At 56.1% G+C, this 25,876-nt stretch overlaps 1 protein-coding gene across 2 annotated transcripts in view; it reads right to left on the reverse strand.

Annotated features, from left to right (window-relative positions):
- Positions 1 to 2,045: 2,045 nt before the first annotated feature.
- The window catches only part of LOC147110028 (myelin-associated glycoprotein-like), a 55,678-nt gene continuing 31,847 nt past the window's right edge, over positions 2,046 to 25,876 (reverse strand). Inside the window, exons 7-8 of one of the 2 annotated variants that reach the window (XM_086004026.1) lie at positions 17,015 to 17,099; positions 2,046 to 4,182 (exon numbers count right to left, since the gene is read on the reverse strand). In XM_086004026.1, the coding sequence (XP_085860152.1) occupies positions 4,066 to 4,182; positions 17,015 to 17,099 (202 nt within the window). In that variant the 3' untranslated portion in view covers positions 2,046 to 4,065. The remainder of the gene's footprint in view (positions 4,183 to 17,014; positions 17,100 to 25,876) is intronic. The other variant, XM_086004027.1, reaches the window with a different exon arrangement.

A 25,876-nucleotide genomic window follows, 5' to 3' on the forward strand; every position in this document is an offset into this window, starting at 1 on the left:
CTCCGACAATGCGGCGCTCCCTCAGTACTACCCCTCCGATAGTGCGGTGCTCCCTCAGTACTGCCCCTCCGACAATGCGGCGTTCCCTCAGTACTACCCCTCCGACAATGCGGCGTTCCCTCAGTACTGCCCCTCCGACAATGCGGCGCTCCCTCGGTACTGCTCCCCGACAGTGCGGCGTTCCCTCAGTACTACCCCTCCGACAGTGCGGCGCTCCCTCGGTACTGCCCCACCGACAGTGCGGCGTTCCCTCAGTACTGCCCCTCCGACAGTGCGGCGCTCCCTCAGTACTGCCCCTCCGACAGTGCGGCGTTCCCTCAGTACTGCCCCTCCGACAGTGCGGCGCTCCCTCAGTACTGCCCCTCCGACAATGCGGCGCTCCCTCAGTACTACCCCTCTGACAATGCGGCGCTCCCTCAGTACTACCCCTCCGACAGTGCGGCGCTCCCTCAGTACTACCCCTCCGACAGTGCGGCGCTCCCTCAGTACTGCCCCTCCGACAGTGCGGCGCTCCCTCAGTACTGCCCCTCCGACAGTGCGGCGCTCCCTCAGGACTGCCCCGCCGACAGTGCGGCGCTCCCTCAGTACTGCCCCTCTGACTGTGCGGAGCTCCCTCAGTACTGCCCCCCCGACAGGGCGGCGCTCCCTCAGTACTGCCCCTCCGACTATGTGGAGCTCCCTCAGTACTGCCCCTCCGACAGTGCGGCGTTCCCTCAGTACTGCCCCTCCGACAGTGCGGCGCTCCCTCAGTACTGACCCTCCGACAGTGCGGCGCTCCCTCAGTACTGCCCCTCCGACAATGCGGCGCTCCCTCAGTACTACCCTTCCGACAATGCGGCGCTCCCTCAGTACTGCCCCTCCGACAGTGCGGCGCTCCCTCAGTACTGCCCCTCGGACAGTGCGGCGCTCCCTCAGTACTGACCCTCCGACAGTGCGGCGCTCCCTCAGTACTGACCCTCCGACAGTGCGGCGCTCCCTCAGTACTGCCCCTCCGACAGTGCGGCGCTCCCTCAGTACTGCCCCTCCGACAATGCGGCGCTCCCTCAGTACTACCCCTCCGACAATGCGGCTCTCCCTCAGTACTGCCCCTCGGACAGTGCGGCGCTCCCTCAGTACTGACCCTCCGACAGTGCGGCGCTCCCTCAGTACTGACCCTCCGACAGTGCGGCGCTCCCTCAGTACTGCCCCTCCGACAATGCGGCGCTCCCTCAGTACTACCCCTCCGACAATGCGGCTCTCCCTCAGTACTGCACTGGGAGTGTCTGCCTAGATTTTTGTGCTCAACTCTCTGGAGTGGGACTTGAACCCATGATCTTCTGACTCAGGGGCGAGAGCGTTACCCAAGGCTGAGACATAATTTGAAGATTAATCTCTTGGACACAGCTTCCAGCAACCCTGGAGAAAAGTTATTGCGGCAACAAAAATGAAATGTTTTTATTTAGTTTTCCTTGTGCACTTTTTTTATTAGTTAGAAAAATATTGGAGGTCAGGCGGGGGTGACGGCTGTTTGATTGACAGTCAAGAATCATCCAATCGGTGCGGGAAGGCGGAGCGTCGTGATGGTGGTTGTGTCGGGCGACCAATGGTGTAAGTGTGGGCCGTGGGCGGTTGGCGGTGGGAAGGTCCTCAGACGATAGCCCCAGGAATGCGACCGACCGGAGTTGGAAACTCGATCCCTGCTTGAAGCGACCGCGAAGCTGTCGGATCGTCATAAACGCCCAACCCGTTCACTTTGGGGGATGGTAACCTGCCGTCCTTTGAGGGAAGCTTACAATAAATCAAGGGGAGGAACTTACTAGAGTCAATGTAAGTAAAAAAATATAAAATGGAGAAAATAATGGGACTTAAGATAGACAAATCACCAGGACCTGATGGTTTCCACCCCAGGCTATTAAAAGAAGCAGGTGGGGAAACTGTAGATGCGTTAGTAATGATCTTGCCAAACTCTCTTCATTCAGCAATTGTCACCTTGCCAATTACCAATGTCACTCCATTATTTAAAAAGGGTAGGAGAGATAAATATATAAATAACTAAGTACAGTAAATAGATTTTTTAAAGGCAGTTCATTTTTATTTTTTATAAAAAGACCCTAAAATGAAATCCTGAACAGCAGGATTCAACTCAACCAAAGGGGCACAAAATGTTAAATTCAGCCACACCCATCTCGACTGTAGGCACATGTATTAAGTTTAACAAGGTGTGCAAGCATCTCAGACCGAGAAGACACACGATTAAGAGCGAGAGCGCTGCTTCATTTCCCAATCACTGATCCAAGCACCTGGTCGAGATATTTTAACCGAACGCAGACCAGAACCAGGATCTGGGACCTTGGCCTCTGTATTCTGTGTCACACCACATGGTTCCACCCATCCACTGAGCCACCAGGGCGGATACTAATTGTACTTTCAAAGGCGGAAGTGCTAAAATAGTTGTTTATTGTAGCTCTAGTTCATTCTGTAATCATCCATCTATGAAATATTACAAATATTACATCTGCCAGCAACTTTTCCCATCGTAATTTCCTCCGTCCACATTTACAACAGGAACTGCCTATGTAAACATGTCATGCTGTAGTTATGGGGGCATAGTGGTTAGCACTGTTACCTCACAGTGCCAGGGACCCGGGTTTGAATCCGGCCCCGGGTGACTGTCTGTGTGGAGTTTGCAAATTCTCCCCGTGTTTGCGTGGGTTTTCTCCGGGTGCTCCGGTTTGCTCCCACAGTCCAAAGATGTGCGGGTTAGGTTGATTGGCTATGATAAATTGACCCTTAGTGTTAGGGGGATTAAATACGTGCGGTTACGGGGATCGGGTGGGATATGTGTCGGTGCAGGCTCGATGGGCCGAAATGGCCTCTATCTGCACTGTGGGGTTTCTGTGATTCTGTGAATTACGCCCTCCCACGAGTGGTGGCGCTGTTTCATGTTTTCTAGTTCCTCGGTCTGTACTGTAGAGAATCTCCCAATGCTCGAACCAACTCTGCTGTTTCCCTGCTTCCCAGATTGAACATAAGAAATAGGAGCAGGAGTAGGCCTGAGGGCTCCTCGATTCATGGCTGATCTTCGACCTCATCTCCACTTTCCCGCCCTATCCCTTGATTCCCCTAGAGTCCAAAAATCTCTCGATCTCAGCCTTGAATATACCCAACGACTGAGCCGCCACAGCCCTCTGGGGCAGAGAATTCCAAAGATTCACCACCCTCTGAGTGAAGAAATTCTTCCTCATCTCAGTCCTAAATGGCCGAGCCCTTATCCTGAGACTGTGACCCCTGGTTCTAGACTCCCCAGCCAGGGGGAAGCAGCCTCTCAGCATCTACCCTGTCAATCCCCCTCAGAGTCTTACACGTTTCAATGAGATCACCTCTCATTCTTCTAAACTCCAGAGAGTATCGGCCCAATCTGCTCAATCTCTCCTCATAGGACAACCCTCTCATCCCAGGGAGCAATCTGGTGGCTGTTAGTTTTGCGATTTAACAACGAATGATAATATAAACATAAGAAACAGGAGCAGGAATAGGCCACTCGGCCCCTCGAGCCTGCTCCGCCAAATCATCAAAGCCTTGAAAGAAAATAAGCATGACTATAAAATGGCGAGTGAATTATAGCGATCTGCCCCGCTCCAGTCACCCTCTCACCCTGGCTCCCCCTTGAAGCGTACACTTGGCAAGGACCACTCGGTAAACATTCACAGACTGGAACGTGAAGGACGAAATGAAAATTGCCTCAAACACGCGCACGCACGGGATCGAATTTGCACGTTCGGTCCTGGTGGTCCCTCGATCAATACCCAAAGACATTTATAAAATCACAATGGAGAGAAGGATGACTCCAGCAGTGAGGGGGCAATGCTGAAGGATCACACACGCGATTGAACCCAGTGGGAATGATCTGGGCAATATCATCACCCAACCTTGTGAGCCAAGGCCAGCTCGAAGAAACTGCATCAGATTATGTCAAGAAGATGAGAAGATTTTTTGGGGTGGGGTTGAGGTCCTGTGGAAGGTGAAGTGGAGTTTCGAATGATTCGCTCCTGGTCCCAGAGCGCGGGCTCCTCATTCTTGCTCACATTATACATTGGCGTACACAGAACTCTCGTCGAACTCGCAGTTTTCGTAAAGATTACGATCTTGATAGCGATTGCTGTGTCGGTTAGATTTGATTTCCTTCTCCTTCACCTCTTTGCTCTGTATTAGAAAAGGAAATGAGCAGGGTGACAATCCGGCTGGTCCGTATTCGGTGCCTTTGAGCCCAATTAGAATATTCCACTCGCAATTGATGCTATTGATTGTTGATACTGAACAGTGTAGGAACAGGAGGAGGCCCATTCAGCCCCTCGAGCCTGTTACACAGGAACAGGAGGAGGCCCATTCAGCCCCTCGAGCCTGTTACACAGGAACAGGAGGAGGCCCATTCAGCCCCTCGAGCCTGTTACACAGGAACAGGAGGCACATTCAGCCCCTCGAGTCTGTTACACAGGAACAGGAGGAGGCCCATTCAGCCCCTCGAGCCTGTTACACAGGAACAGGAGGCACATTCAGCCCCTCGAGTCTGTTATACAGGAACAGGAGGAGGCCAATTCAGCCCCTCGAGCCTGTTACACAGGAACAGGAGGAGGCCCATTCAGCCCCTTGAGCCTGTTACACAGGAACAGGAGGAGGCCCATTCAGCCCCTCGAGCCTGTTACAAAGGAACAGGAGCAGGCCCATTTAGCCCCTCGAGCCTGTTACACAGGAACAGGAGGCCCATTCAGCCCCTCGAGCCTGTTACACAGGAACAGGAGGAGGTCCATTTTGCCCCTCGAGCCTGTTACACAGGAACAGGAGGAGGCCCATTCAGCCCTTCGAGCCTGTTACACAGGAACAGGAGGAGGCCCATTCAGCCCCTCGAGCCTGTTACACAGGAACAGGAGGAGGCCCATTCAGCCCCTCGAGCCTGTTACACAGGAAAAGGAGGAGGCCCATTCAGCCCCTCGAGCCTGTTACACAGGAACAGGAGGAGGCCCATTCAGCCCCTCGAGCCTGTTACACAGGAACAGGAAGAGCCCCATTCAGCCCCTCGAGCCTGTTACACAGGAAAAGGAGGAGGCCCATTCAGCCCCTCGAGCCTGTTACCGTAGGAAGAGGAGGAGGCCCATTCAGCACCTCGAGCCTGTTAAACAGCAACAGGAGGAGGCCCATTCAGCACCTCGAGCCTGATACACAGCAACAGGGCCCATTCAGCCCCTCGAGACTGTTCCACAGAAACAGGAGGCCCATTCAGCCCCTCGAGCCTGTTACACAGGAACAGGAGGAGGCCCATTCAGCCCCTCGAGCCTGTTACACAGGAACAGGAGGAGGCCCATTCAGCTCCTCGAGCCTGTTACCACAGGAACAGGAGGAGGCCCATTCAGTCCCTCGAGCCTGTTATACAGGAACAGGAGGAGGCCCATTCAGCCCCTCGAGCCTGTTACACAGGAACAGGAGGAGGCCCATTCAGCCCCTCGAGCCTGTTACACAGGAACAGGAGGAGGCCCATTCAGCCCCTCGAGCCTGTTACACAGGAAAAGGAGGAGGCCCATTCAGCCCCTCGAGCCTGTTACACAGGAACAGGAGGAGGCCCATTCAGCCCCTCGAGCCTGTTACACAGGAACAGGAAGAGCCCCATTCAGCCACTCGAGCCTGTTACACAGGAAAAGGAGGAGGCCCATTCAGCCCCTCGAGCCTGTTACCATAGGAAGAGGAGGAGGCCCATTCAGCCCCTCGAGCCTGTTAAACAGCAACAGGAGGAGGCCCATTCAGCACCTCGAGCCTGATACACAGCAACAGGGCCCATTCAGCCCCTCGAGACTGCTCCACAGAAACAGGAGGCCCATTCAGCCCCTCGAGCCTGTTACACAGGAACAGGAGGAGGCCCATTCAGCCCCTCGAGCCTGTTACACAGGAACAGGAGGAGGCCCATTCAGCTCCTCGAGCCTGTTACCACAGGAACAGGAGGAGGCCCATTCAGTCCCTCGAGCCTGTTATACAGGAACAGGAGGAGGCCCATTCAGCCCCTCGAGCCTGTTACACAGGAACAGGAGGAGGCCCATTCAGCCCCTCGAGCCTGTTACACAGGAACAGGAGGAGGCCCATTCAGCCCCTCGAGCCTGTTACACAGGAACAGGAGGAGGCCCATTCAGCCCCTCGAGCCTGTTACACAGGAACAGGAGGAGGCCCATTCAGCCCCTCGAGCCTGTTACACAGGAACAGGAGGAGGCCCATTCAACCCCCTCGAGCCTGTTACACAGGAGCAGGAGGAGGCCCATTCAGCCCCTCGAGCCTGTTACACAGGAACAGTAGGAGGCCCATTCAGCCCCTCGAGCCTGTTACCATAGGAACAGGAGGAGGTCCATTAAGCCCCTCGAGCCTGTTACACAGGAACAGGAGGAGGCCCATTCAGCCCCTCGAGCCTGTTACACAGGAACAGGAGGAGGCCCATTCAGCCCCTCGGGCCTGTTACATAGGAACAGGAGGAGGCCCATTCAGCCCCTCGAGCCTGTTACACAGGACCAGGAGGAGGCCCATTCAGCCCCTCGAGCCTGTGACACAGGAGCAGGAGGAGGCCCATTCAGCCCCTCGAGCCCGTTACACAGGAACAGGAGGAGGCCCATTCAGCCCCTCGAGGCCCATTCAGCCCCTCGAGATAGTTACACAGGAACAGGAGGAGGCCCATTCAGCCCCTCGAGCCTGTTACACAGGAACAGGAGGCGGCCCATTCAGCCCCTCGAGCCTGTTACACAGGAACAGGAGGAGGCCCATTCAGCCCCTCGAGCCTGTTACACTGGAACAGGAGGAGGCCCATTCAGCCCCTCGAGCCTGTTACACTGGAACAGGAGGAGGAGCCAATCAGCCCCTCGAGACTGTCATACAGGAACAGGAGGAGGCCCATTCAGCCCCTTGAGCCTGTTACACAGGAACAGAAGGTGGCCCATTCAGTCCCCTCGAGCCTGTTACACTGGAACAGGAGGAGGCCCATTCAGCCCCTCGAGCCTGTTACACAGGAACAGGAGGAGGACCATTCAGCCCCTCGAGCCTGTTGCACAGGAACAGGTGGAGGCCCATTCACCCCGTCGAGTCTGTTACACTGGAACAGGAGGAGGCCCATTCAGCCCCTCGAGCCTGTTACACAGAAACATGAGGAGGCCCATTCAGCCCCTTGAGCCTCTTACACAGGAACAGGAGGAGGCCCATTCAGCCCCTCGAGCCTGTTACACAGCAACAGGAGGAGGCCCATTCAGCCCCTCGAGCCTGTTACACAGGAACAGGAGGAGGCCCATTCAGCCCCTCGAGCCTGTTGCTCTGGAACAGGAGGAGGCCCATTCAGCCCCTTGAGCCTCTTACACAGGCACAGGAGGAGGCCCATTCAGCCTTTCGAGCCTGTTACACAGGAACAGGAGGAGCCTCATTCAGCCCCTCGAGCCTGTTAGACAGGAAGAGGAGGAGGCCCATTCAGCCCCTCGAGCCTGTTACACAGGAAGAGGAGGAGGCCCATTCAGCCCCTCGAGCCTGTTACGCAGGAACAGCAGGAGCCCATTCAGCCCCTCGAGCCTGTTAGACAGGAAGAGGAGGAGGCCCATTCAGCCCCTCGAGCCTGTTACACAGGAACAGCAGGAGCCCATTGAGCCCCTCGAGCCTGTTACACTGGAACAGGAGGAGGCCCATTCAGCCCCTCGAGCCTGTTACACAGGAACAGGAGGGGGGCCATTCAGCCCCTCGAGCCAGTTACACAGGAACAGGAGGAGACCATTCAGCCCATCGTGCTTGTTACACAGGAACAGGAGGAGTCCCATTCAGCCCCTCGAGCCTGTTACACAGGAACAGCAGGAGGCCCATTCAGACCATCGAGCCTGTTACACAGAAACAGGAGAAGCCCATTCAGCCCATCGAACTTGTTACACAGGAACAGGAGGAGGCCCATTCAGCCCCTCGATCCTGATACACAGGAACAGGAGGAGGCCCATTCAGCCCCTCGAGCCTGTTACACAGGAACAGGAGGGGGCCCATTCAGCCCCCTCAAGCCTGTTACACAGGAACAGGAGGAGGCCCATTCAGCCCCTCGATCCTGATACACAGGAACAGGAAGAGCCCCATTCTGCCCCTCGAGCCTGTTACACAGGAACAGGAGGAGGCCCATTCAGCCCCTCGAGCCTGTTACACAGGAACAGGAGGAGGCCCATTTAACCCCTTGAGCCTGTTACACAGGAACAGGAGGAGGCCCATTCAGCCCCTCAAGCCTGTTACACAGGAACAGGAAGAGCCCCATTCTGCCCCTCGAGCCTGTTACACAGGAACAGGAGGAGGCCCATTCAGCTCCTCGAGCCTGTTACCACAGGAACAGGAGGAGGCCCATTCAGTCCCTCGAGCCTGTTATACAGGAACAGGAGGAGGCCCATTCAGCCCCTCGAGCCTGTTACACAGGAACAGGAGGAGGCCCATTCAGCCCCTCGAGCCTGTTACACAGGAACAGGAGGAGGCCCATTCAGCCCCTCGAGCCTGTTACACAGGAAAAGGAGGAGGCCCATTCAGCCCCTCGAGCCTGTTACACAGGAACAGGAGGAGGCCCATTCAGCCCCTCGAGCCTGTTACACAGGAACAGAAAGAGCCCCATTCAGCCCCTCGAGCCTGTTACACAGGAAAAGGAGGAGGCCCATTCAGCCCCTCGAGCCTGTTACCATAGGAAGAGGAGGAGGCCCATTCAGCCCCTCGAGCCTGTTAAACAGCAACAGGAGGAGGCCCATTCAGCACCTCGAGCCTGATACACAGCAACAGGGCCCATTCAGCCCCTCGAGACTGCTCCACAGAAACAGGAGGCCCATTCAGCCCCTCGAGCCTGTTACACAGGAACAGGAGGAGGCCCATTCAGCCCCTCGAGCCTGTTACACAGGAACAGGAGGAGGCCCATTCAGCTCCTCGAGCCTGTTACCACAGGAACAGGAGGAGGCCCATTCAGTCCCTCGAGCCTGTTATACAGGAACAGGAGGAGGCCCATTCAGCCCCTCGAGCCTGTTACACAGGAACAGGAGGAGGCCCATTCAGCCCCTCGAGCCTGTTACACAGGAACAGGAGGAGGCCCATTCAGCCCCTCGAGCCTGTTACACAGGAACAGGAGGAGGCCCATTCAGCCCCTCGAGCCTGTTACACAGGAACAGGAGGAGGCCCATTCAGCCCCTCGAGCCTGTTACACAGGAACAGGAGGAGGCCCATTCAACCCCCTCGAGCCTGTTACACAGGAGCAGGAGGAGGCCCATTCAGCCCCTCGAGCCTGTTACACAGGAACAGTAGGAGGCCCATTCAGCCCCTCGAGCCTGTTACCATAGGAACAGGAGGAGGTCCATTAAGCCCCTCGAGCCTGTTACACAGGAACAGGAGGAGGCCCATTCAGCCCCTCGAGCCTGTTACACAGGAACAGGAGGAGGCCCATTCAGCCCCTCGGGCCTGTTACATAGGAACAGGAGGAGGCCCATTCAGCCCCTCGAGCCTGTTACACAGGACCAGGAGGAGGCCCATTCAGCCCCTCGAGCCTGTGACACAGGAGCAGGAGGAGGCCCATTCAGCCCCTCGAGCCCGTTACACAGGAACAGGAGGAGGCCCATTCAGCCCCTCGAGGCCCATTCAGCCCCTCGAGATAGTTACACAGGAACAGGAGGAGGCCCATTCAGCCCCTCGAGCCTGTTACACAGGAACAGGAGGCGGCCCATTCAGCCCCTCGAGCCTGTTACACAGGAACAGGAGGAGGCCCATTCAGCCCCTCGAGCCTGTTGCTTTGGAACAGGAGGAGGCCCATTCAGCCCCTTGAGCTTCTTACACAGGCTCAGGAGGAGGCCCATTCAGCCTTTCGAGCCTGTTACACAGGAACAGGAGGAGCCTCATTCAGCCCCTCGAGCCTGTTAGACAGGAAGAAGAGGAGGCCCATTCAGCCCCTCGAGCCTGTTACACAGGAAGAGGAGGAGGCCCATTCAGCCCCTCGAGCCTGTTACGCAGGAACAGCAGGAGCCCATTCAGCCCCTCGAGCCTGTTAGACAGGAAGAGGAGGAGGCCCATTCAGCCCCTCGAGCCTGTTACACAGGAACAGCAGGAGCCCATTGAGCCCCTCGAGCCTGTTACACTGGAACAGGAGGAGGCCCATTCAGCCCCTCGAGCCTGTTACACAGGAACAGGAGGGGGGCCATTCAGCCCTCGAGCCAGTTACACAGGAACAGGAGGAGACCATTCAGCCCATCGTGCTTGTTACACAGGAACAGGAGGAGTCCCATTCAGCCCCTCGAGCCTGTTACACAGGAACAGCAGGAGGCCCATTCAGACCATCGAGCCTGTTACACAGAAACAGGAGAAGCCCATTCAGCCCATCGAACTTGTTACACAGGAACAGGAGGAGGCCCATTCAGCCCCTCGATCCTGATACACAGGAACAGGAGGAGGCCCATTCAGCCCCTCGAGCCTGTTACACAGGAACAGGAGGGGGCCCATTCAGCCCCCTCAAGCCTGTTACACAGGAACAGGAGGAGGCCCATTCAGCCCCTCGATCCTGATACACAGGAACAGGAAGAGCCCCATTCTGCCCCTCGAGCCTGTTACACAGGAACAGGAGGAGGCCCATTCAGCCCCTCGAGCCTGTTACACAGGAACAGGAGGAGGCCCATTTAACCCCTTGAGCCTGTTACACAGGAACAGGAGGAGGCCCATTCAGCCCCTCAAGCCTGTTACACAGGAACAGGAAGAGCCCCATTCTGCCCCTCGAGCCTGTTACACAGAACAGGAGGAGGCCCATTCAGCCCCTCGAGCCTGTTACACAGGAACAGGAGGAGGCCCATTTAAGCCCTTGAGCCTGTTACACAGGAACAGGAGGAGGCCCATTCAGCCCCTCGAGCCTGTTACACAGAAACAGGAGGAGGCCCATTCAGCCCCTTGAGCCGGTTACATAGGAACAGGAGGAGGCTCATTCTGCCCCTCGAGCCTGTTACCTTAGGAACAGGAGGAGGCCCATTCAACCCCTCGAGCCTGTTACACAGGAACAGGAGGGGGCCCATTCAGCCCCTCGAGCCTGTTACACAGGAACAGGAGGAGGCCCATTCAGCCCCTCGAGCCTGTTGCACAGGAACAGGAGCAAGCCATTCAGCCCATCGAGCCTGTTACACAGGAACAGGAGGAGGCCCATTCAGCCCCTCGAGCCTGTTACATAGGAACAGGAGGAGGCTCATTCTGCCCCTCGAGCCTGTTACACAGGAACAGGAGGAGGCTCAATCAGCCCCTCGAGCCCGTTACCAAAGGAAAAGGAGGAGGCCAATTCAACCCCTTGAGCCTGTTACACAGGAACAGGAGCGGGTCCCATTCAGCCGCTCGAGCCTGTTGCACAGGAACAGGAGGAGGCCATTCAGCCCACTGCGCCTGTTACACAGGAACAGGGGGAGGCCCATTCAGCCCCTCGAGCCTGTTACACAGGAACAGGGGGAGGCCCATTCAGCCCCTCGAGCCTGTTACACAGGAACAGGAGGAGGCCCTTCAGGCACCTCGAGCCTGTTACCATAGGAACAAGAGGAAGCCCATTCAGCCCCTCGAGCCTGTTACCATAGGAACAGAAGGAGGCCCATTCAGCCCCTCGAGCCTGTTATCATTGGAACAGGAGGAGGCCCATACAGTCCCTCGAGCCTGTTACACAGGAACATGAGGATGCCCATTCAGCCCCTCGAGCCTGTTACACAGGAAAAGGAGGAGGCCCATTCAGCCCCTCGAGCCTGTTACACAGGAACAGGAGGAGGCCCATTCAGCCCCTCGAGCCTGTTACACAGGAACAGAAAGAGCCCCATTCAGCCCCTCGAGCCTGTTACACAGGAAAAGGAGGAGGCCCATTCAGCCCTCGAGCCTGTTACCATAGGAAGAGGAGGAGGCCCATTCAGCCCCTCGAGCCTGTTAAACAGCAACAGGAGGAGGCCCATTCAGCACCTCGAGCCTGATACACAGCAACAGGGCCCATTCAGCCCCTCGAGACTGCTCCACAGAAACAGGAGGCCCATTCAGCCCCTCGAGCCTGTTACACAGGAACAGGAGGAGGCCCATTCAGCCCCTCGAGCCTGTTACACAGGAACAGGAGGAGGCCCATTCAGCTCCTCGAGCCTGTTACCACAGGAACAGGAGGAGGCCCATTCAGTCCCTCGAGCCTGTTATACAGGAACAGGAGGAGGCCCATTCAGCCCCTCGAGCCTGTTACACAGGAACAGGAGGAGGCCCATTCAGCCCCTCGAGCCTGTTACACAGGAACAGGAGGAGGCCCATTCAGCCCCTCGAGCCTGTTACACAGGAACAGGAGGAGGCCCATTCAGCCCCTCGAGCCTGTTACACAGGAACAGGAGGAGGCCCATTCAGCCCCTCGAGCCTGTTACACAGGAACAGGAGGAGGCCCATTCAACCCCCTCGAGCCTGTTACACAGGAGCAGGAGGAGGCCCATTCAGCCCCTCGAGCCTGTTACACAGGAACAGTAGGAGGCCCATTCAGCCCCTCGAGCCTGTTACCATAGGAACAGGAGGAGGTCCATTAAGCCCCTCGAGCCTGTTACACAGGAACAGGAGGAGGCCCATTCAGCCCCTCGAGCCTGTTACACAGGAACAGGAGGAGGCCCATTCAGCCCCTCGGGCCTGTTACATAGGAACAGGAGGAGGCCCATTCAGCCCCTCGAGCCTGTTACACAGGACCAGGAGGAGGCCCATTCAGCCCCTCGAGCCTGTGACACAGGAGCAGGAGGAGGCCCATTCAGCCCCTCGAGCCCGTTACACAGGAACAGGAGGAGGCCCATTCAGCCCCTCGAGGCCCATTCAGCCCCTCGAGATAGTTACACAGGAACAGGAGGAGGCCCATTCAGCCCCTCGAGCCTGTTACACAGGAACAGGAGGCGGCCCATTCAGCCCCTCGAGCCTGTTACACAGGAACAGGAGGAGGCCCATTCAGCCCCTCGAGCCTGTTGCTTTGGAACAGGAGGAGGCCCATTCAGCCCCTTGAGCCTCTTACACAGGCACAGGAGGAGGCCCATTCAGCCTTTCGAGCCTGTTACACAGGAACAGGAGGAGCCTCATTCAGCCCCTCGAGCCTGTTAGACAGGAAGAAGAGGAGGCCCATTCAGCCCCTCGAGCCTGTTACACAGGAAGAGGAGGAGGCCCATTCAGCCCCTCGAGCCTGTTACGCAGGAACAGCAGGAGCCCATTCAGCCCCTCGAGCCTATTAGACAGGAAGAGGAGGAGGCCCATTCAGCCCCTCGAGCCTGTTACACAGGAACAGCAGGAGCCCATTGAGCCCCTCGAGCCTGTTACACTGGAACAGGAGGAGGCCCATTCAGCCCCTCGAGCCTGTTACACAGGAACAGGAGGGGGGCCATTCAGCCCCTCCAGCCAGTTACACAGGAACAGGAGGAGACCATTCAGCCCATCGTGCTTGTTACACAGGAACAGGAGGAGTCCCATTCAGCCCCTCGAGCCTGTTACACAGGAACAGCAGGAGGCCCATTCAGACCATCGAGCCTGTTACACAGAAACAGGAGAAGCCCATTCAGCCCATCGAACTTGTTACACAGGAACAGGAGGAGGCCCATTCAGCCCCTCGATCCTGATACACAGGAACAGGAGGAGGCCCATTCAGCCCCTCGAGCCTGTTACACAGGAACAGGAGGGGGCCCATTCAGCCCCCTCAAGCCTGTTACACAGGAACAGGAGGAGGCCCATTCAGCCCCTCGATCCTGATACACAGGAACAGGAAGAGCCCCATTCTGCCCCTCGAGCCTGTTACACAGGAACAGGAGGAGGCCCATTCAGCCCCTCGAGCCTGTTACACAGGAACAGGAGGAGGCCCATTTAACCCCTTGAGCCTGTTACACAGGAACAGGAGGAGGCCCATTCAGCCCCTCAAGCCTGTTACACAGGAACAGGAAGAGCCCCATTCTGCCCCTCGAGCCTGTTACACAGGAACAGGAGGAGGCCCATTCAGCCCCTCGAGCCTGTTACACAGGAACAGGAGGAGGCCCATTTAAGCCCTTGAGCCTGTTACACAGGAACAGGAGGAGGCCCATTCAGCCCCTCGAGCCTGTTACACAGAAACAGGAGGAGGCCCATTCAGCCCCTTGAGCCGGTTACATAGGAACAGGAGGAGGCTCATTCTGCCCCTCGAGCCTGTTACCTTAGGAACAGGAGGAGGCCCATTCAACCCCTCGAGCCTGTTACACAGGAACAGGAGGGGGCCCATTCAGCCCCTCGAGCCTGTTACACAGGAACAGGAGGAGGCCCATTCAGCCCCTCGAGCCTGTTGCACAGGAACAGGAGCAAGCCATTCAGCCCATCGAGCCTGTTACACAGGAACAGGAGGAGGCCCATTCAGCCCCTCGAGCCTGTTACATAGGAACAGGAGGAGGCTCATTCTGCCCCTCGAGCCTGTTACACAGGAACAGGAGGAGGCTCAATCAGCCCCTCGAGCCCGTTACCAAAGGAAAAGGAGGAGGCCAATTCAACCCCTTGAGCCTGTTACACAGGAACAGGAGCGGTCCCATTCAGCCGCTCGAGCCTGTTGCACAGGAACAGGAGGAGGCCATTCAGCCCACTGCGCCTGTTACACAGGAACAGGGGGAGGCCCATTCAGCCCCTCGAGCCTGTTACACAGGAACAGGGGGAGGCCCATTCAGCCCCTCGAGCCTGTTACACAGGAACAGGAGGAGGCCCTTCAGGCACCTCGAGCCTGTTACCATAGGAACAAGAGGAAGCCCATTCAGCCCCTCGAGCCTGTTACCATAGGAACAGAAGGAGGCCCATTCAGCCCCTCGAGCCTGTTATCATTGGAACAGGAGGAGGCCCATACAGTCCCTCGAGCCTGTTACACAGGAACATGAGGATGCCCATTCAGCCCCTCGAGCCTGTTATCATAGGAACAGGAGGAGGCACATTCAGCCCCTCGAGCCTGTTACACAGGAACATGAGGAGGCCCATTCAGCCCCTCGAGCCTGTTACACAGGAACAGGAGGAGGCCCATTCAGCCCCTCGAGCCTGTTACACAGGAACAGGAGGAGGCCCAATCAGCCCCTCGAGCCTGTTACCATAGGAAAAGGAGGAGGCCCATTCAACCCCTCGAGCGTGTTACACAGGAACAGGAGGAGGCCCATTTAGCCCCTCGAGCCTGTTACCATAGGAACAGGAGGAGGCCCATTCAGCCCCTCGAGCCTGTTACACAGGAACAGGGGGAGGCCCATTCAGCCCCTCGAGCCTGTTACACAGGAACAGGAGGAGGCCCTTCAGGCACCTCAAGCCTGTTACCATAGGAACAAGAGGAAGCCCATTCAGCCCCTCGAGCCTGTTACCATAGGAACAGGAGGAGGCCCATTCAGCCCCTCGAGCCTGTTACACAGGAACAGGAGGAGGCCCATTTAGCCCCTCGAGCCTGTTGCACAGGAACAGGAGGAGGACCATTCAGCCCCTCGAGCCTGTTACACAGGTACAGGAGGAGGCCCATTAAGCCCCTCGAGCCTGTTACACAGGAACAGGAGGAGACCCATTCAGTCCCTCGAGCCTGTTACACAGGAACAGGAGGAGGCCCATTCAGCCCCTCGAGCCTGTTACACAGGAACAGGAGGAGACCCATTCAGCCCCTCGAGCCTGTTACACAGGAACAGGAGGATGCCCATTCAGTCCCTCGAGCCTGTTACACAAGAACAGGAGGAGGCCCATTCAGCCCTCCAGCCTGTTACACAGGAACAGGAGGAGGCCCATTCAGCCCCTCGAGCCTGTTACACAGGAACAGGAGGAGGCCCATTCAGCCCCTCGAGCCTGTTACACAGGAACAGGAGGAGCCCATTCAGCCCCTCGAGCCTGTTACACAGGAACAGGAGGAGCCCATTCAGCCCCTCGAGCATGTTGCACAGGTACAGGAGGAGGACCATTCAGCCCCTCGAGCCTGTTACACAGGGACAGGAGGAGGCCCATTAAGCCCCTCGAGCCTGTTACACAGGAAGAGGAGGAGACCCATTCAGTCCCTCGAGCCTGTTACACAGGAACAGGAGGAGGCCCATTCAGCCCCTCGAGCCTGTTACACAGGAACAGGAGGAGACCCATTCAGCCCCTCGAGCCTGTTACACAGGAACAGGAGGAGGCCCATTCAGTCCCTCGAGCCTGTTACACAGGAACAGGAGGAGGCCCATTCAGCCCCTCGAGCCTGTTACACAGGAACAGGAGGAGGCCCATTCAGCCCCTCGAGCCTGTTACACAGGAACAGGAGGAGGCCCATTCAGCCCCTCGAGCCTGTTACGGAGGAACAGGAGGAGCCCATTCAGCCCCTCGAGCCTGTTCCGCCATTGAATAAGATCACGGTTGATCTGTATCTTAACTCCATCTCCGCCTCGGTTTCGTAACCCTTAATACCCTTACCCAACACAAATCTATCAATCTCAGTCTTGACATTTTCAATTGACCCCCAGCCTCAACAGCTTTCTGGGGAGAGAGTTCCAGATTTCCACCACCCTTTGTGTGAAGAAGTGCTTCCTGACTTCACCCCTGAACGGCCTGGCTCTAATTTTAAGGTTCTGCCCCCTTGTTCTGGACTCCCCCCACCAGAGGAAATAGTTTCTCTCTCTCTACCCTGTCGAATCCTTTAATCATCTCAAACACCTCGATTGGATCACCCCTTAAACTCGAGGGAACACAAGCCCAGTCTGTGTGACCTGTCCCGGTGATTTAACCCTTTCCGCCCCGGGGTATCGTTCTGGTGAATCTGCAGTGCCCCCACTCCGAGGCCGAGATATCCTTCCTGAGGTGCGGGGCCCAGGACTGGACGCAGTGACTCCAGACGGGGTCTAACCAGGGCTTTGTACAATTGTAACACAACCTCTACCCCCTTTGTATTCCAGCCTCCCCTTGAGATTATGGCCAACATTCGATTGAAATCTTTCGAAATCAATCATTGGAACCGGTCTTTAGAAAGTCACCACACCAACAAAGGACAACGTTGGTCGTGGGAGTCGATCGTTGTGTTACTTACCCGGGGCCTGTCCGTCCGCTCGGCTGGGCAGGCACTGCCCACACGCCCTGCTTGGGCCGAACGGCCTCTTCCTCTGCTGCTCCCTCTGTGTATTCAATTAGAAAGGGTTGCTGTGTCACTGTGAGTTAAATCAGGAAGCTGGGAACTCGTGAGAAAACATCACTGTCTGGCGCTATCAGCAAACTGTTGACCCTTTAATAACATAAGAAATAGGAGCAGGAGTCGGCCATTGGGCCCCTCGAGCCTGCTCCGCCATTCAATCAGATCATGGCTGATCATCGACCTCATCTTCACTTTCCCGCCCTATCCCTTGATTCCCTGCAGTCCAAAAATCTATCGATCCCAGCCTTGAATATACTCAACGACTGAGCCTCCACAGCCCTCTGGGGTAGAGAATTCCACAGATTCACCCCCCTCTGAGTGAAGAAATTACTCCTCATCTCAGTCCTAAATGGCCGAGCCCTTATTCTGTCTGTGTGACCCCTGGTTCTAAACTCCCCAGCCCGGGGAAACATCCTCCCTGCATCTACCCTGTCAAGCCCCTTAAGAATTTTATATGTTTCAATTAGATCACCTCTCATTCTTCTAAACTCTAGGAAATATAGGTCTAGCCTCTCCTCATAGGGCAATCCACTCATCCCAGGAACTAGTCTGGTGAACCTTCATTGCACTCCCTCTAAGGCAAGTGTGTCTTTCCTGAGGTAAGGAGACCAGAACTGTACACAGTACTCCAGGTGTGGCCTCACCAATGCCCTGTATAATTGTAGTAAGACTTCTTTACCCTTATACTCTAATCCCTTTGTAACAAAAGCTAACATACCATTTGCTTTCCTCATTGCTTGCTGTACCTGCATGTTAACTTTCTGTGATTCGTGTACAAGGAGACCCAGGTCCCTCTGAGTGCAAACATTTCCCAGTCTCTCACCATTCCAAAAATATGCTGTTTTTTTGTTTTTCCTACCAAAGTGGATAACTTCACACTTCCCCACATTGTATTCCATTTGCCATGTTCTTGCCCACTCAGTCAACCTGTCTATATCTCTCTGCAGCCTCTTTGCGTCCTCCTCCTTACTTTCCCACCTAACTTTGTATCATCAGCAAACTTGGATACGTTACACTCAGTCCCTTCATCTAAGTCATTAATACGGATTGTGAATAGCTGAGGCCCAAGCACCGATCCTTGCGGTACCCCGCTAGTTACAGCCTGCCAACCTGAAAATGACCCGTTTATTCCTCCTCACTGATCTCTGTCCATTAACCAATCCTCAATCCATGCTGGTATATTAACCCCAATCCCATGAGTCCTAATATTCTGTAATAACCTCTTGTGTGACATGTTATCAAAGGCATTTTGAAAATCCAAACACCTGACTAATGTATTTGCTTGACTAATCTACTGGAATTTTTTGCGGATGTAACTGGGAAAATAGATAAGAGAGAACCAGTGGATGTGGTGTATTTGAACTTTCAGAAGGCTTTCGATAAGGTCCCGCATAAGAGATTAGCGTGTAAAGTTAAGGCACATAGGATTGGGGGCAAGGTATTGACTTGGATAGAGAACTGCTTGGCAGGCAGGAAGCAAAGAGTTGGAATAAACGGGTCTTTTTCCGAGTGGCAGGCAGTGACTAGTGGGGTACCGCAGGGATCGGTCCTTGGGCCCCAGCTATTCACAATATATATTAATGATCTAGACAAGGGAACTAGATGTAATATCTCCAAATTTGCAGACGACACAAAGCTGGGTGGGCGTGTGTGCTGTGAGGAGGATGCCGAGAAACTCCAGGATGATTTGGACAGGTTGGGTGATTGGGCAGAAGCATGGCAGATGCAATATAACGTGGATAAATGCGAGGTTATCCACTTTGGTGGCAAAAACAGGAAGGCAGCTTATTATCTGAATGGCAATAGATTGGGAGAAGGGGAAGTGCAACGAGACCTGGGTGTCCTGGTGCACCAGTCGCTGAAGGTAAGCATGCAGGTGCAGCAGACGGTTAAGAAGGCAAATGGCATGTTGGCCTTCGTAGCGAGAGGGGTTGAGTACAGGAACAAGGATGTCTTGCTGCAGTTGTACAGGGCCTTGGTGAGACCACATCTTGAGTATTGTGTGCAGTTTTGGTCGCCTTATCTGAGGAAGGATGTTCTTGCCATGGAAGGAGTTCAGCGAAGATTCACCAGACTGATACCTGGTATGGCAGGAATGACGTATGAGGAGAGATTGGGTCGATTGGGCTTATATTCGCTGGAGTTTAGAAGAATGAGAGGGGATCTCATTGAAACTTATAAAATTCTGACAGGACTGGACAGACTAGATGCAGGAAGGATGTTCCCGATGGTCGTGGAGTCCAGAACCAGGGGTCACAGTCTAAGGATAAGGGGTAAGCCATTTAGGACAGAAATGAGGAGGAATTTCTTCACCCAGAGAGTGGTGAACCTGTGGAATTCTCTACCACAGAAGGTAGTAGAGGCCAATTCATTAAATAAATTCAAGAAGGAGTTGGATATATTTCTTAAGGCTAAAGGGATCGAGGGGTATGGGGAGAAAGCAGGGACCTGGTACTGAATTTGGATGATCAGCCATGATCACATTGAATGGCGGAACAGGCTCGAGGGGCCGAATGGCCTACTCCTGCTCCTATCTTCTATGTTTCTATGTTATCACATCCACTGGTTCCTCCTTATCCATCCTACGAGTTACATCTTCAAAAAACTCTAACAGATTTGTCAAACATGATTTCCCGTTCATAAAACCATGCTGACTCTGCCTAACTATATTACGATTACTAAGTGCCCTGTTACCATGTCCTTAATAATAGATTCTAGCATTTTGCCTACTACTGACGTCAGGCTAACGGGCCGATAGTTCCCCTTTTTTCTCTTCCTCCTTTCTTAAATAGCGGGGTTATGTTTGCTCCCTTTTTTTGGCAACATTTTAAGCCTCTTCCTTTGATCTCATTGCACAATACCAGATCTAAAATAGCCGATTACTTCAGATTTGGTTTCCCAGTCTATATGTAGACTAAAGTCCCCCCGATTACTGTATTCCCCTTGTTACACGCGCCTCTAATTTCCTGATTTATACTCTGCCCTACATTGCAACTACTGTTTGGGGGCCTATAAACAACTCTGCCCTTTATGTCCTGACACTGTGACGATATTCCAGCGATAAGCTGAGCAACTGTTGACATGGGGTTTCGCTTCAGTGCTCGCTCCCGAGGACGAAGGGGTCTATTCCAGAGGAGTGGATGTTGTCCAGTAGCCTCGGAAAATGGGAGAGGCTGGAGAATGTGAACGAGGGTGAGAGAGGATGAGAGGGCGAGCATAAGACGAGAAAGGAGAGGCTGAATGACAAGGGAAAGAGGAAGGGAAAGAGAGGGAGTCAGGAGAGCGTGCAATCCGAGTTTGAAGATACAGCTGGGAATAAAACACGTGACAAGACTCTGTGTGTGCTCGATGTGTGAGTGCTTGGTTCACTGGCAGTAGCTGTGTAAGCAGTGAGACTGTGGCCTAGAAATTCATTGTAGCCACTTTTGGGGCGGTAAAGTGGGGCGGCCGCTAAAGTTTGCGCCCGCCGCCAAATCGAGGCCACTTCTCCGATATTCATTAGCTTCGCCCTAAGAGTTCGCTCGAGCGCTAAAACTGCTGCTGGACGCCTCTCTTTGGGCGCTAAGCCGGAGGTGCTGATCGATAGCGCCGAGGCCGGGCGCAGCGCAGGTGCGGCCATCTCGTGATTGACAGCAGACACCCTGGCGCCGGCCAGCTCTTAAGGGGGAAGGGTCGACTGTGTCTGCTGCCACGCCCTGGATAGTGGAGCCCTCCAGCTAGGCCTGAACACTGCTGCTGGACCCAAATAGTGCCTGAAGCCATGCAGAAGGCCCGTGAACGTGCGTAGCGCTTCTCAGAGCGTGATCTGAGTTTGCTGGTTGGTGCTGTGGAGAAGAGGCGCCATGTTTTGTACCCGGACAATGACAAGAAGGCGCCGTTCCGCGTCTACAGGAGAGCCTGGAGGCATGTCGCCAGCAAGCTGTCAGCCAACAGCGAGGTCCCCAGGAGCGGTGTCCAATTCCGCAAAAAGTTTAATGACCTCACTCGCATTGTCAGGGTGAGCACCCTTTCCAGTGACCTCCTCATCCTTGCATGTGCACCTCACATTATGGGCAAAGGGACCTGAAAGCCCTAATGGCCAGCCCTCATCCAGCAGCGATGGGACAGGCATGAGCATCAATTGCACATTCTGCACTTAACACACTGGCCAAACTATTCCACCATGGGAGGCAGTGCACACAAGATCAGGGCGACACACTGGCCAGGCTATTCCACCATGGGAGGCAGTGCACACAAGATCAGGGCGACACACTGGCCAGGCTATTCCACCATGGGAGGCAGTGCACACAAGATCAGGGCGACACACTGTACTTAGAGGCCGTCCTTTCTCTTGCAGGCCAAGCTGGCTAATAATCGGAAGAGCCGGACTGCGACCGGGGGAGGCCGACCCCAGATCCAGCCGCTCACCGAGCTTCAACATCGCGTGGAGCGCATCATGGGTGCCCGGGTGATTGGCCCTGTTGCATGTGGAGATGCCGACCCTGTTCTGGCCAGCAATGGTAAGGACATCACCTTTTGGACCTCTCTCGTCCCACTTGCGCATCAGATCTACATCCTTTGCCACTGTCCGACCAATGCGCTGAATGCCACCACTCATGCATCCCTTGCTGACGCCCTCTCCTCACTCTAAAGCTACTCTTGTGCCTTCCTGCTTTCAGATGGTGAGGAGGAGGTCCCTGAACTTGCCAGTGACAGCCCCTCAGAAGAGGAGCAGGAGGAGGAGCAAGAGGAAGGCGGCCCATCAGGGGAACCCTCAGCCGCGGCCACCCAGGCCAATGTAGGGGACACGTCTTCCCTGGAGGGGAGCGTGGCGGAAGTGTCAAAGGGGAGGGGAGCTCATGGGACCTGCGGCCTGCAGAAACGCGGGAGGGGGGTGGAAGCTCGGCGGCCTTCTCCCCAGAGGGGGGATGCATCGGAGGGGAGTCCAATTGCTGGGCCCAGCGGCGTCCAGCAACGCAGGAAGGGTCGGCCAGCTCGGCGGCCTTCTCCCCAGAGGGAGAGTCCGGCCTCCAGTCCGGAGATGGTCTTCGCCGAGGAGATGGAACGCCTCGAGGACTTGTCCGCGGACTCGGAGCGCCGGCACACGGAACTCATGGCGGCAGTGGCACGGTTGCCTGAGGCCATCGAGTCCCTCTCTCGGAGTGTGACCGAGTTCGGGGCCTCAGAGGCCACCAGTCGGGCGGAATTCCGGGCAGATCAGGCAGCGAGTCGGGCGGAATTCGGGGCAGCTCTGGCAGCGAGTCGGGCGGAATTCGGGGCAGATCAGGCAGCGAGTCAGGCGGAATTCAGGGCAGCTCTGGCAGCGACTGGCCAGGTGATCAGTGGTGCCGTGCAGTCACTGGCTGCTCTGATGCGGTCAGTGAACAGGTCAACACGGGCACTCACTGCTGCCACACTCGCTGTGTCAGCCAGGCATCGCCAGGGCACCCGGCGCGCTGCAGCAGCACAGCAGTCTGTCCCTCGGCAGATTGGTGCGCATGCTGCAGTGCTGGCCCGGGCGAGTGCCAGTGTCTCAGGCGACCAGCGAGCGCCTGCCATCCGCCAGCTTGCCCCCATTCGTCCAGCCGCCACTGCCACTCCCCCAGTGGAGCTGCCAGGAGCTGCTGCAGCGACTGATGCTGGCCAGCCACAGCTGCAGCATTCAACAGCCGCCCGCTCGATGGCCAGACCTCGACTAGGCCGACCCCCAAGGGCATCTGCCGTCACGACATGTGCCCCTCAGGAGCCTGCCCCCAGCCTTGCAGCAGCCAATGGCCTTACTTTGAGGAGGAGCAGCAGGGCGGGCAGGGGCCACACAAAGATGGCCAAGGCATCGCCCTAGCGGGCCAAATAGTCGAATGTGTGGCCAGTTGTGTTTGTTTTTTGAGGCCGAGAATTGGATGTTTGTTTTTTGAAGGCCAATGATGTGATGTTTGTTTTTTACGAAGGCCGAGAATGACGGCCATTTTAGTTGCACTATTTTGTTAATCCTCTCCAGGTTGTGGGAATGAGTAATGTGTTTGAGTGTTTTTTGGGGGTTTCGTCTGTTTTTGGTTTTCATGTGGGAAGGGACCTGAGTTTGAACAATAAAGCATTTTATTTATTAACATTGTCCATGTTTGATCTTTGAAGTGTTTGTTGCCTTAACCGGCTGAGGGCTTGCGGAGCGGCTGCAATCATGTTCTTTCATTGGCACAAGCCATTCCCTGACAGGGGGCCTAGAAGTGACGGTCAATAAGCCGCCGACGGGCGGCCCTTGGACCTTGTGCCTCCCTCCTGGGCTGGTACTCCTCGTCCTCCTCCTCCTCATGCTCCTCCTGCTCCTCCTCCTTGGTGGTCCAACGTGAGGTGGCAGTGCCTGAGTCCTGCGGATAGCCAGGTTGTGCAGCATGCAGCAAACGACGACGAATTGGGAGACTCGATCCTGCGAATACTGGAGGGCTCCCCCGGAGCGATCGAGACAGCGGAACCGTTGCTTGAGGACGCCGATTGTTTGTTCTATGATGTTCCTAGTCGCTTGATGGCTCTCGTTGTATGCCTCTTCAGCAGGGGTCGTGGGCGTGCGGAGCGGGGTCATGAGCCAGGTACACAAAGGATAGCCTTTGTCCCCGATAAGCCATCCTCTTGGGTGAGGCTGTGCCTGGAACATGTCAGCCACAGTTGTCTGTCGCAGGATAAAGGCATCGTGGCTGCTGGCTGGAAAGCGGGCATTGACAGCTAGGATGCGCTGCCTGTGGTCACACACCAGCTGTACATTGAGGGAATGGTAGCCCTTCCGGTTGCGGTAATCCTCGGCATGCTCAAGAGGTGCCCGCAAAGCCACATGCGTGCAGTCAATGGCGCCCTGCACCATGGGGAAGCCCGCTATTCTTGCAAATCCCACTGCACGCTGCTGCTGCTTGTCCAGGGTCATGGGGAAGGAGATGAATTGATGTCTCCTTGTGAAAAGGGCTTCGGTCACCTGGCAGATGCAGCAATGCACGGCGAACTGGGAGATGTTAGCGATGTCCCCAGTAGCGGATTGGAAGGAGCCGGTGGCATAGAAGTTGAGAGCCACCGTCACCTTCACTGCCACCGACAGAGACGTCCTGCGCATCAGCTGTGGCTGCAGATCTCTCTGAAGCAGCCGGCAGATGTCTGCAACCACCTCCCTTCTGAATCGCAGCCTCCTAACACACATCGCGGCAGACATGGTCAGATAGGAGGTCTGCTGGCGGTATACCCTGCGTGGGTAAGGCCTCAGTTGGCGACGCCTGTTGCCCCCTCTGCGTCTAGCCAGGGCTGCCACTCTCTCACGGCGTCTGTAAGCCCTTCCGGCATAAGGCTGAAACTCAGCGTTGCCACCCAATGCAGCCCCCATTATATGCTGGCAAACACTGAGCTCTCAATGAAGGCAAAGATAATTGGTAAGCTCTGGCCTGAGCCAAAAATACCTGTCCAAGTGTTGGTCCAAACCAGTAAACTCTCCTCCTTGGTCTCTGTCCAAAAAACCGTTGCACAAGAGTGAATGCTGCAAAATGGCTGGCCTTTATAGTGCAGGGTAAGTGCCCTTTAATTAGCGCTCCCCGCGGCCCGGCTCGGCTGTGTACCGTTCCACTTCACAGTCGTTAGGGCCGCCTGGTGCACAATGGGCCGGCGCGAGTGAAGGTCCGGTTCGGGGCGCACAAAGGGCGTTGCACTAGTAAATGACGTCATGATCTGCGCGTGCAGCAGGGCGCGCGCTAAGACTTTGCGCCGGCGCTAAATGTGTACTGAAGTTGGGGCGAGGCGCAGATCGCGCTGCGCCCGGGCGCTAAGCGCCTAGCGCTCGAGATCTACTCCTCCTAAGGCGCTAACGGCTGGCGTGCCCAACTGAATTTCTAGGCCTGTGTGTTTCTACACTGTATGTTTAGAAGGACATCACCTGGTTCTGGCTTTCTACCTTTCAAAGGTTGGAGCCACCTGACCCACTTCAAGCACTGAGGATTTGGGGTGGGGCTTGAATCCACGAGACCAAGAAAGACAGACTTGCATTTCTATCGTGCCCTTCACAACCTCAGGATGTTCCAAAGAGCTTTATAATCCAGGTCGACACTCCCAGTTTCAGTACTAAGGGAGCACCGCACTGTCGGAGGGACAGTACTGAGGAACCGCCGCACTGTCGGTGGGTCAGTACTGAGGGAGCGCCGCACTGTCGGAGGGGCAGTACTGAGGGAGCACCGCACTGTCGGAGGGACAGTACTGAGGAAGCGCCGCACTGTCGGTGGGGCAGTACTGAGGGAGCGCCGCACTGTCGGAGGAGCAGTACTGAGGGAGCGCCGCACTGTCGGAGGGGCAGTCCTGAGGGAGCATCGCACTGTCGGAGGGGCAGTACTGAGGGAGCGCCGCACTGTCGGAGGGGCAGTACTGAGGGAGCATCGCACTGTCGGAGGGGCAGTACTGAGGGAGCGCCGCACTGTCGGAGGGACAGTACTGAGGAAGCGCCGCACTGTCGGTGGGGCAGTACTGAGGGAGCGCCGCACTGTCGGAGGGGCAGTACTGAGGGAGCACCGCACTGTCGGAGGGACAGTACTGAGGAAGCGCCGCACTGTCGGTGGGGCAGTACTGAGGGAGCGCCGCACTGTCGGAGGGGCAGTACTGAGGGAGCGCCGCACTGTCGGAGGTGCAATACTGATGGAGCGCCGCACTGTCGGAGGGGCAGTACTGAGGGAGCGCCGCACTGTCGGAGGGGCAGTACTGAGGGAGCGCCGCACTGTCGGAGGGGCAATACTGATGGAGCGCCGCACTGTCGGAGGAGCAGTA

Source organism: Somniosus microcephalus, chromosome 12, assembly GCF_052327205.1.
Source record: "Somniosus microcephalus isolate GS21.2 chromosome 12, FLI_Smic_1.0, whole genome shotgun sequence".
NCBI lineage: Eukaryota > Metazoa > Chordata > Chondrichthyes > Squaliformes > Somniosidae > Somniosus > Somniosus microcephalus.